Genomic DNA, 12542 nt, shown 5'->3' with positions numbered 1-12542 from the left:
CGTATGCAGAGGGACACAGCTAAGAGTTCCAGCAGGTTATACTGTTGTTTTTACAATGGTAGTCGCTGACTGGCATATTTCATTGTATGCGCCTGTTGGAGGCTTTCTGCAGAGGTGTGTTGGTGAATATTCCTGACATAAAAGTGTAACTAGAGTCTTATGGGCCATTTACATGGGGCGTTTATAGCTCAAAATTCGTTCAAGTGAATTAATTTGAGCGACGATCGTGCGGTGTAAGTACAATAAAATCACTCACTATTAGAGATGAGCGAGCGTACTCGGATAAGCACTACTCTCTCGAGTAATTTGCTTTATCCGAGTATCGCTGTGCTCGTCCCTGAAGATTCGGGTGCCGCTGCGGCTGACAGGTGAGTCGCAGCGGGGAGCAGGGGAGAGCGGGCGGGAGAGAGGGAGAGAAAGATCTTACCTCCGTTCCTCCCCGCTCTCCCCTGCAGCTCCCCGCTCCGTGCCGGCACCCGAATCTTTAGCCCCGAGCACAGCGATACTCGGATAAAACAAATTACTTGAGCGAGTAGTGCTTTTCCAAGTACGCTCGCTCATCTCTACTCACTATTCGTTCACAGGCTTTAAGCTGACTTATTAGTCAGCTTAAAACCCATCGCTGCATCGTGGGCTTGTCGTTGTGTGTGTGAAGGCTTCATGTAGAAGGTGAAGCGCTGAGCCAGAAGCCTACGATCTAGCGGTGAAGTTGGTCCGTGTAAACGCTCTGCACGAACGCTAACTACCTTAGCGGCGACGTCAGCGCTTGTGCAGTTGTTTACCCAACTGTTGGCCGTGTAAATGAGCCATTAGGGTCCTTTTACACGAGATAACTGTCAGGAGCTTATGCATCCAACAGTCGTCCCAGCGATAACCACTCTTGTGCTGTCACACAGGAGCGAGGATCACTCGGTGAATGAGGGTGGAGCGTGCCGGAGATCACAGTAAACGGTTCGTAGATGGACTGTCTATTTACACAGGCCAATTGTCGTCTAGTTTCTGCAAGCATAAAAACCAAACGCTGAACCAATTACTGTTCGTCCGGTCACTGGCATTTTTTTTTTTTTTACTGAGCGATTCAGATTCTTGCAGGGAAAATCTTAACAATAAGCGTTCGGTGTAAAAAGGCCCTTAGTCTGTCCACCTGTGCCTTCCATCGATCATGAAGCAACAACTGCTATACTGTAAGATGAGACGCTCTTGTCTTGGACTGGTCTGCGGTGCAGCTACCAGATATCAGCAGATGGGAGAAGGCTTTATCTTCTATATACAGGAGTGCGTGTAACCAGCTATAAGGCGTCTGTTTAGTACAGGTCTAGTTTGAAATGCTTGTTTTTCTTGTAATATTCCTAATAATAACTTATCCGATTTTTTTCTTAGGAATTTGTCATTGAAGGAGCCTTGGAAGAACATGACAAAGACGGGGATGGATTTGTTAGTTTAGATGAATATCTTGGTGAATATTCCCAGGATCCAGGTATATGGAGTTTATGCCACGTTCTGTGAAAGTAGATGCCAAACTAAATGTCATAGCATGGCATGCCAAGATGAGCAGCCCAAAGGGCCTCTAGCACGCCTGATGATTAGGCACGAATGTTCAGATGCTCTTTTGTGCTACTGACAATGATAAAAAAAAGTGCATAGAATGGGGTCAGCAATCATGTATATGATATTTCGTGCCTCATATATTCTGAACCTGCCTTTGTGAAGGCCAGTTCGACAAGTGCTGGTCTCGTTGCTGGTGCTTGTCATCAGGACCACATCTGTCAAAGTTAAAGGACCTTAAGGCCATGTTCACATGGGGCGGCTTTTCCAACTACACCTCCACACAGAAAATCTGCGGCATTTACAGTAGCAGCAAAGTGGATGAGATTTTAAGAATCTTGTCCACAAGCTGTGGAAAAAAATCTCCACAAAACCAATACTGAAATTGACATGTGGTGCTGAATTTCAATCTGCAGCATGTCAATTTTATCATCGATTATGTGGCAGAACCCACCTCTTCTCAATGAGGGGGTGAATTCTGCATTTCAGGCCGTATCAAAATCTACACCAAATGGTGCTGGTTTTGATGCAGACTTTCTGCAGCAAATCTGCCCCGTATGAACATGCCCTGAGCTAGCCGTACACCTCAGATAGAAGCAGGTTGCTCATTGAACAAACAGTTGTCCAGTGAGCGTTCCTTACGCAGATGCAGCCATACACCGTTTAGTCCATAACGGCCATCTGAATTGTTCAAACCTTATTTGAATGCAAAGATCTTTCATCCAACACAAATTTCCAATATGGCCGACTGCTTTCCAGACAATGACAGCCTGCCATCGGTCAGCTAACATGATCGGTCGTTATTAAATTTGACCCGGCGAATGACTGTTTTGTCCATTTTCATCAACTTGAGTTTAACGTGTATGGGCACCTTTACACTATGTGTGTTGATAGTTGTTAGTAGTCTGAGCAGTAATTGCTTTACCATTTTCTTAAGAAGCTACCGAAGATCCACAGTGGTTAATTATTGAAAGAGATCGGTTTGAAAATGACTATGATAAAGACGGTGATGGAAAACTCAACCCTACAGAACTGCTATCCTGGATTGTCCCCAACAATATTGGGGTATCGCAGGAAGAGGTAAAATAGTTAGTTTGTTTAGTGCAAAAGACCTGTAATTTTAAGATTGTCCTAACCACAGTATAACTGGCCATCCATGTAATATAACTGCAAGATACCTTCCCTAACTCTGCCAACATCGCCAGTACAGACCATTTATAGGGCCAATTCTGCAAAAACACACTTGTCCATCCCTGCTCCCCTCACCCAATTGCCTGTTACACTTTGGAGGTTTCCTCTATGTATTAGTCACTTCCCTGCAGTGCAGTCCCCTGTCTGATGCTTATCAGACACTATTCTAAGGGCCCCTGCACACTAGCGTTTTTTTTAAACGCTACAATATCGCTACTTTTTTAACGCAGATGTCAATGGGACTTTCTAATGTTAAAGGGGTTGTCCCGCGGCAGCAAGTGGGTCTATACACTTCTGTATGGCCATATTAATGCACTTTGTAATGTACATTGTGCATTAATTATGAGCCATACAGAAGTTATAAGAAGTTTTTCACTTACCTGCTCCGTTGCTAGCGTCCTCGTTCCCATGGAGCCGACTAATTTTCGCCGTCTAATGGCCAAATTAGCCGCGCTTGCGCAGTCCGGGTCTTCTTCTGTTCTCAATGGGGCTCCGTGTAGCTCCGCCCCGTCACGTGCCGATTCCAGCCAATCAGGAGGCTGGAATCGGCAATGGACCGCACAGAAGCTCTGCGGTCCACGGAGGGAGAAGATGCCGGCGGCCATCTTCAGCCGGTAAGTAAGAAGTCACCGGAGCGCGGGGATTCAGGTAAGCGCTGTGTGGATTTTTCTTTAGGTCCCTGCATCGGGGTTGTCTCGCGCCGAACGGGGGTGTGGGGGGGGGGGGGGGTTGGGGGAAAAAAAAAACCCGTTTCGGCGCGGGACAACCCCTTTAAACACATTGCAAAAAAATAGCAAGTTTGTGCTTTGTGATTATTTTTTTTGTGCAATGTGTTTTTAACATTAAAAAGTCCTTTTGACATCTGCAATAAAAAAACGCAGCGATATCGCAGCGTAAAAAAAAAACGCTAGTGTGCGGGGGCTCTTAGAGTGAGATTTTTTACTTTGCCTTGCAAATCTAACACTTGATGCATTAGCTAGAGGCTATACCATTCTGCCTGCTTGGGGACAGTTTAATTATTCACCTAAATAAACTGCCGCCCATAAGTCTACAGCCAAGAGGATGAGCTGTGATCTCCTCTATTATAACTGTGTGACAGGAGCCTACAATTATCACCAGTAACTGGATAGAAGATTCTGTGTCCACTTCTAAGCAGTTTCTGTGGAAGAATTCATGTAACAGCATCACTCGGACTGTGAAATTGACTAGTTTCAGACAGCATAAACCCAAGTAGATATGAGCTGGTCAAAATTGAGATCATATGACCATCTGAGCAAAAAGAGACCAGGAGTTTCAAACAGAAAGAAATACCTAACCAAGGTAACACTAGCTCAGATATATATCCTGGGGGGATAGCTACATCATAAGTGGCCAAAAAAAAAGGTTGCCGGAGTGGGTGTCTAATTAAAACAAGCCTAGGTAGCACAAGATATCATGCTTCCTATGCAAATTGTGCATCCTACTCTGCTAATTGCTCAAGCAAGGTCATTCCAGCTACCAGTGCTACCAAGCCTATTAGCTAGATTGAAGAGAGACAGAAGGACTAGTGGGAAGTATATACCTCTCTGTCTCATTGGTGTTCTGTCTCTCTTCTCACAGGCCAATCACCTAATCGAGTCCATTGACAATGATGGCGATGGGAGACTTTCTGAAGCTGAAATTCTACAGAACAGAGACATATTTCTAACCAGCGAAGCCACGGACTATGGGCGGCAGCTACAGGACGAGCACTTTTACCACGATGAACTCTAGTTTACCCGAAGCTGAGCGCTCGGTTTTATTTATAGGATTTTCTGACTGTTTTATTTGTGGTTCCTTCTGTGTGAAGCAGAAGACTAGTCCATCACTAGAGGCACTTCATACAGTTTAACTTTGTAGTTTGCCATTTTCAAAAATCTCTAAGGTTTGGAACAATTTTTAGAGAAAGCTTTTCATTCCAGAGGAAAGAAGTAAGAAGCTCTGCAAGCGCATGTAGGAGACGTCTTCAGATGCTGCGTGTTACCGGCTTAGGGGATGACGGCACCAAATCTCTACCGTACCATGGAGATCCAGCCCTCTATCGAGGCCACTGATTAGGTGTTACCTATTTAAATGTACCTGCAGCTACAAAGTCTATTTCTAGTAATCCTTAAAGGAATATTCCAGGCAAATACTATTGATGACCTATCCTCAACGCTCTAGATCTGTGCTGATTGCCCGGCCTGCTGTCAGTGCCGTCACAAGGATCAGAGGCGGAAGCATCTTAGAGGACTTCACTGCCATTGAAATAGATGGGGACTGCAACTTCCTATTATACTTCTAACTCCGACACGGGGGTTGGATGCAGAAATTTAATAGGAGGTGACATTCTTACAGATTTCAATTGGAGTGAAGCCCTCTAAGTCACTTACACCTCCGACCCTGATTATGACATTCTACCCCACCGCACTGACAGCGGACCAGCCATCAGCTGTTCACTGGGGATTCCGAGTAGCGGGTCCCCAGAGAATAACTATTGATGACCGATCCTGAGAATGGGTCATCAATAGTATTTTTCCAGAAAACTTCTTTAACACTCTAGGAAAATTTGATACATTGGAGATTTGCTCCTCCATTGATTGGCTGCATCAGCTACGCATCCCCTTCAGTGTGGCTTCTGGTTATGATTCCCCATCACAGTGCACCGCTTTGAAATTATCTCTCCGGATCACCTCTTTTTACGGCATTCAGTAATTAACTGTAATAGTAGAATTTTGGTGTCGACCCCCAGGGAACTGATCAGTCTTCATCTTATAGACAGCAGTAGGAGCTCCATATGAGGCTGAAGACTCCACCATCGTGGCACAATGTGCGGTAGCTGCAGGGGGTTCCTTTATGTTAGATGAGAGTCTATTTTTTTGGAAAAAGTTTAGAGACCAAATAGATATTTTTTTGATCATCAAGTGATTTGCACTCTTAGTTTGGTATTAAAAATGCCAAGAATGTGATAAGGACACCAGTGGCAGATAAAAGAGCGGGTGCTGCACCGCAGACTAACACCTTAGGGGCTGCATCACATCTGTTCTGTTTTTGGAGCAGAAAAACAAGATAAGGTAAGTAACTTTTGGTTTGTTTTTTTCCCCCTTGAAATGGCTTTCAAAAACAGTGATTTCTATTTGATTCCGTTCCATTTTTTTGAACAGAATAGCGCAGCTTGCAGTGCTACTTGTTGCGTTTAAAAAACAGAACTGGAACAGACAAACAGAAACCCCTTTTTTTTTTGTTTTGTTTTTTGAAAACCCATTAAAATAAATGGTAACAACAAACTATTATTTCCCTTATGAATTCTTCTGTTTTCTGCTCCAAAGACAGAACAGCCAAATGGAAATGGTAAATGCAGATGTGAACAAGCCCTTAGATGTGGTTATGTTCTTTATCACAGCTGGATCAGTCTTTATCAAATAACATTTCACCCTTAAGTACTTAGATTGTTTGTTCGTTACGGTCAGCTAACAAAGACATCTGTTTGTGGGAGAGCTGGGTATGATGGCACGGACGGTCACAATTATACCTCCCACTTGTGAATAGAAAATCTTAGTTATGCAGCAAAATGATAGGCATGTATGCCATTCAGGAGTCAGGAAAAGCTGAGTAGCCTTGTGGGAGCACTGACCATGTTGGTTATTTCTCAACTCAAAGACTTCTTTTTTTTTTTTTGTAACTTCTGTCGGGGATTATATTAAAATCTACCTCTACAGTGACATCTAGTGTAGTGTGCTAGTACTACACTCCTTTCTGTTCAGTAGCTGCGGGGCTACTTTCCCCACTCACTATATTGTTATGGACTGTGACTGCCTGTGTGTAACCCGGCTGTACTACAATGTAGGACAATAAATGTCTCTAATTTTACATTCTTTCCTTATTTGACTAGGTTTCTATTTGCATTATGTTGCAGGATATCTCTGCCCAAGCTATTGCATTACAACCCTATGTAAATGTACCCTTCTAAGTGTCCTGTTAGACTGGCTGATTCCCATTTGAACAAGCGAGTGACGTTACCTCTAGCTTGTTCACACCCATGCAGCCTTTTTCCTATCATATTCACGACAGCACCATGTGAGATCGCCTCCTCCTCCTGATAGGACAGGAACACAGAGGGTTAAAGCCCCCCCCCCCCTTTCATTCCCACTTTCCTCAGTGTTTTTTCTGGTATCCAGAGAGGTGCTGGGAGCTCTCCGGAGTTCCTGGCATGACGAAAAAGAAAATATCTACCACGGATTGGAGGTAGCAGGGGCTGTTTTTCCCTTCCTGAGGATTTTCATATGGGACGCTGCAGGGGCAGTTCACCCAGGCCAGATTCCTCCTCACTACGGTCCAGGGGGGCTTTATGTAAGGGCCGAGGTCCGTCCTCTCTGCTTCCTCCCGATGCTGCCTGTCCAGGGTGCATGTGGGCCCCGCATAGGAGCGGGCGCGGCGCTGGCGGGGAACAGAGCCTGCGGGACCATATGACTGGCGCGTTGACGCAATTGCATTGGAGGGGGCATGGCAGGGGCAAATTAAAAAAATAAAAGGAATCCCAGAGTAGACAGGAGCTGGATTCTAAAGCGGGATCCTGCTGAGTACAGGAAAAGTCTGAAGTGCTATTAAGTGGAGTACTCCAGTACTGGACATCCCTGAACTGGCTGCTACCTCTGGAGTCGTAAGTAGTCCGTTGTGTACCATTTCCAAAACACGTGTTTTTACAATGTTTATGCATTTATACATCCTTTCCTTATTAGTGCTAGGGGGACAAGAAGGTAGATGGATCAGTAAAGCCAAAGCTCGAAAAATGCACGGGGTCCATGAAAATTAAAAAATTGCTGTCCGCGTACAATAAATCGCTGTGCAAATTAGGGGGATTCATGGATGACAGGCTGTTGGTTAGTGAAGAAGTCCACTCAGCTCTAGTGTCTCAGAACGCACCCCCAGCTAAGACCCCTTTTTCAAAACATCAGACGAGACCAAGTAGCTCTTACAATTACTTGGACTCTGAAAAAAGCGCACTATTTTCAGATGCTGAAGAGCAAGTGGATTCCGCTGAGTCCTCAGACAAGGATGACTGTAAAAAAAAAAAAAACCTCTTTAATCCGGGGGGGGGGGGGGGGGGGGGGACATTTCTGAGTTTATCAAAGTAGTCAGGGCCACCAACAATATGGAGTAGCCCAGAAAAATGCTCACCATCCAGGATGAGGTCTTCAGGGGCTCAGGGGAAATGAACAAGCATGCCTTCCCCATCCATGGTAATGTACTAAGGAATGGAGCAAACCAGGTAAGGGGTCGTTGACTTCCAAAGGCATCGAAAGACTCCATCCCTTCTCTGAAGAAGACTGCACAGATTGGGAAGAAGTGCCTAGGGTGGACGTCACAGTAGCCAAAGTGGCTAAACATACAACTTTGCCCTTCGAGGGTGCCACCCAACTAAAATATCCCATGGACCGGAAAGCCTCCTAAAAAAGACCTGGGAGGCAGCCTCTAGCTTGCTCAGGCTGGGAGCGGCGGTCACTTGTGTCACTAGAACACCCAATATTTGGTTGCACCAATTGGAGTTACACATCTCTAACAAAGCTCAGAGAGCAGATCATTGACTCACTCCCAATTTTGAAAATAGCAACCAGCTTCTTGGCAGATGCTTCAGCTGCAACCGTTAAGCTGGCGGCACACACAGCAGCACTTTCCAACTCCACACGGAGGATGCTGTGGCTTAAGTCCTGGTTGTGGGGATTTGGCTTCCAGGAACAAGTTGTGCTTCCATGGGCAGTTGTCTTTTTGGCCCAGACTTGGATATAATCCTCGAGAAAGCGGAGGAAAGGGCAAAACAGGCTGCTGGAGCTACCCTAAGGGGCACAGAGGGAGAGGCTTCCTCTTTAACCCCCCTCAGGGGGCTTTCTCCAGATCAAAGCCATGAGGCCATCCCGGTAGGGGTGAGACTACAGACCTTCTCAAGACGGTGGGCCCCATTCTGCGAGTGTGCCTGGATCCTAGAGTAAGGGTACAAAAAAGAGCTCCTTTCTTGTCCCAAGCAAAAAAAAATAATTTTTAACACTTCAGGCCCAAACCATCAATTACATCTTCTTCAGCAAGGGGTAAGGGATTTGCTGTAATTACAGGCGCTATGTCCAGGTCCCCAGGAACAGAGATCTACAGGCCATTACTACAGGCTATTTCTGAATCCCACATGATTATAAATTTAAAGCCACTAAACACCCACATAAAATACAGAGGATTCAAAATGGAACCTGTAACCATGGCAGTGAAACTAATAAAGAAGGGAATTTTTATGGCATCCATCAACCTGAAAGATGCTTATTTTCACATCCCGATTTACACCAAATCCCATAAGCTTTCCAAATTTGCACTGTGCATGGAGAGAACGATGAGCCAATTCACTTGCCTGCCATTCGGAATATCATCAGCCCCCCCCCCCCCCTTCCCCCGTATCTTTGTCAAAATTATGGTGGAGCTGGCAGCCAGCTTAAGGCAGAGGTCTATCCTGATTGTACCTTACCTAGACGACCTCTTGGTCGTAGGCGAAACTAGGGAACTTTTAATAGAACACCTAGTGATAACTATCCATCTTCTTCACTACCTAGGCTAGGATTATCAATTGGGAGAAGTCCTTTTGGGGTGTCCTACTTTACTCAGAGAGGCAATGCTCATTTCTCTCCTCAACCAAAATTCAGGAACCTATAGCTCCTTGTCTGAACATTCCTGAATCACAAGACCTGCTCCATCCGGACAGCCATGTCTCTGCTAGAAAAACTAACCGTGTATCCCGGCAGTGGCGTGGGCCAAGTCCCACGCAAGCACACTACAGTGAGCAATCCTCTCCACCTAGGACAGAACGTGGTGAAGGTATCTCTACATTGGTGGCTATCAACTGCGAACTTCTCAAGGGGGTCCAGTGTTTACAAGATCTGGTGGTGTGCATCACAACAGATGCTGGGGTGCCCACATAGGGGACCTATACCTCCAGGGTTTCTGGCCCTGGTGGATCAGCAACCATTCTTCAAACTACAGGGAGCTTCTGGCAGTCTGGAAGGCTCTTCAACAGCCAGGGGCAGCTACCCAGAACCAACAACTGAAAATTCTGTCAGACCATATCACAGCAGTAGCCCATATTCGGCAACAGGGGGCAACGAGGTACCCATCTTTACAGAACATCTCTCAAAAGATCTTTTATTGGGAAGAACAGCATGCCTTATCAATTTCAGCTACTCACTTTATGGGAACTCTAAATCAGAGGGTGGACTTTCTCAGCAGACAATTCCTAGAACCAGGGGAATGGTCCCTTTCCCAGAACGTCTTCAGAGCTTTGACAGACGTGGGGAACCCTGCAGACGGACCTTTTCGCATCAAAGAAAACCTGCAAGGTGGAAAGGTTCTTCTCCCTCAGCCCAGGGGACCACCTGACCGCGATAGACGCACTAATGCAAAACTGGGGCAGAGGGTTAGTCTATGCATTTTCTCTAATCCCACTAATACCAAGTGAACTCCAAAAATTCCGTCATCAAGAGTGCACCCTCATATTAGCTGGACTCAGCCTATGTGCAGGAATCCATTCTACCACCAGCCCGGCCAGACCTTCTAACACAAGGTCCCCTAAATCATCCAGACATAGCGAACCTTCACCTATCAGCATAGATATTGAGAAATCCATGCTCCTAGGAAGAGGCTTCTCCGAAAAAGGAACATGGATCCTCTTATCCAGCAGGAAAGCAACAACCAATAAAATATATCACAAGGTCTGGATGTTCTTATCACCGTGCCAGCAGAAAGAATTTCCATTCTTTTGCCCTGACCTACCTAGAATCCTCGAGTTCCTTCAGGAGGGCTTGGACAAGGGCCTCTCTCCAAGCACACTGAGGGTCCAAGTAGCGGCTCTTAGTGCCTTTTACGATACCAGACTCTCCGAAATAAGTTGGGTTTCTAGGTTTCTTAATGCAGCAGACAGGTTGAAGCCCAGAATCCTTAACCTAGAATCTGAACTGGGAGCCTAGAGCAGAGTTCCCCACTCCAGGCCTCAGGGACTGCCAACAGACAGGTGATCAGTGGCCCAAACATTGCCATAGAGGTTCTTACCATAGGATATCCTGAAAACATGACCTGTTGGTGGTCCCTGAAGACTGGAGTTGGGGACCCCTGGCCTTGAGCGCTATTCTCAGCTCGATTTGAACATATAGAGTCAATCCCTATTAGGGCCCTAACAATAAAAAACATTTTTCTAGTGGCTATCATGTCAGCAAGAAGAATAAGCGAGCTGTGGGCCCTATCCATTCACCATCCAATCTCCAGAATAACAGATATCATCTAAACTAGATCTATCCTTCATACCTAACGCACAACTCTCGCACTCTTTTAGCGCCCATGTGAAGCTAGCCTTAGGGCTCTCTCACACGAGTATTCTACAGCATATAATGCAGTACCAATCACTACATAACTTTTAATTGTGCCTCTCACACACACACATACACAGGGCGCACAAAAAAGAACGCAGCAAGCACTATCTGGCCAAGTATTACGCACGCAAACATCCCAAGATGGAGTATGGGGATTGTTGGCACGCAGCAAGTTTGCAATGCATTGCATACTGCATCATGCTGCCACGCAGGAGGTGCGCTGTCATAGAACACTCATGGGGCAGAGCACTTACAGGTATTGTCATGGATTGCAGCTGTGGCGCCCTATGATCTACGTATTATCAAGGAACCTTCAAAGTGCTCTTTTACACGACACAATTATCATGCGTTAGATCGAATGATTTGCATGATAATTGTTAATGTAAAGTTGGGCGGTGGCAGATGATGAGAGATAGTGTTAGGCCTCATGTCCACTAGAAAAATACAATCCGCGCAGAATCTGCCATGGATTTCCGCGGCGGATTTGCTTTAAATGGTATTTTTTTGCATGCAGATATCCGCACACATTGCTATCAATGTGATAGCAATGTTGCCAATCCGCGGCAGAATGGAGCATGCCGCGTTTTTTCTCCCGCACATGAAAAATGCAATTCTTTTAAAATTCCATCCGCGGGTGCAAAAATGAATTTAATGGACCCCGGATGGCCAATGATTCCCTATGGGCAAAATCCGCTCCGGATTCCGCCGCAGAAATCCGCTGCGGAATCCGCAATTCCATTTAGCTAGCCACAGGCTTTAAATCCGCAGCGTTTCTCCCGCACGCAGATCCGCGCCCCGTAGGGATGCATTGGACACCCGCAGGTAGTTAAATACCTGCGGATGTCATTTTTCCCTTCGGGCGCGGATCTGCGTGCAGGGAAAAAAATGGACATGCTCCATTTTCGTGCGGGTCTCCCGCAGGCTTCTATTGAAGCCTATGGAAGCCGTCCGGTTCCGCGGGAGACCCCGCCTGAATTAAACTCACCTGCTCCGGATGATGCGATTCTTCCCTTCTTCGCAACCGGATCTTCTTTCTCCGGCCCGGCGGGTGTGCCCAGCGCGCATGCGCGGCACACCGCCGGCGTACCGAGCACATCCGCCGGGCCGAAGAAAGAAGATCCGGCCGCGAAGGAAGGAAGATCCGCATCGTCTGGAGCAGGTGAGTTTATTCTGATTTTTAGGCCTCATGTCCGCGGGGCAGGAGGGACCCGCTACGGATTCTACATGAAGAGTCCGCAGCGGGCCTGATTTTCCCCGTGGACATGAGGCCTATCTTCCATGCGGACCTAAAAATCATCATTCTTTTACCGAAAAACCTCTTTAGTGCTCCGCTGCCTCCAGGATCTAGCGCTTGTTCTGACAGCTGATGTCACAGGAAGTTGGGTGAACGCTGCCCCGTCATGTTCACGGCAT

The 12542-nt window shown here is 46.3% G+C and overlaps 1 protein-coding gene across 2 annotated transcripts in view; it reads left to right on the top strand.

The window, feature by feature from the left end:
• RCN2 (reticulocalbin 2) overlaps positions 1-6603 on the top strand; it is a 31387-nt gene extending 24784 nt beyond the window's left edge. Inside the window, exons 6-8 of one of the 2 annotated variants that reach the window (XM_066607282.1) lie at positions 1381-1477; positions 2486-2625; positions 4336-6603. In XM_066607282.1, the coding sequence (XP_066463379.1) occupies positions 1381-1477; positions 2486-2625; positions 4336-4488 (390 nt within the window). In that variant the 3' untranslated portion in view covers positions 4489-6603. Of the gene's footprint in view, positions 1-1380; positions 1478-2482; positions 2626-4335 lie in introns of both variants that reach the window. The other variant, XM_066607281.1, reaches the window with a different exon arrangement.
• Positions 6604-12542: the final 5939 nt, after the last annotated feature.

This window comes from Eleutherodactylus coqui, chromosome 6 (genome assembly GCF_035609145.1).
Source record: "Eleutherodactylus coqui strain aEleCoq1 chromosome 6, aEleCoq1.hap1, whole genome shotgun sequence".
NCBI classification, from domain to species: domain Eukaryota; kingdom Metazoa; phylum Chordata; class Amphibia; order Anura; family Eleutherodactylidae; genus Eleutherodactylus; species Eleutherodactylus coqui.
The sequence above is the reverse complement of the archived record's forward strand: the minus strand, read 5'-3'. Positions and strand labels throughout refer to the sequence as shown.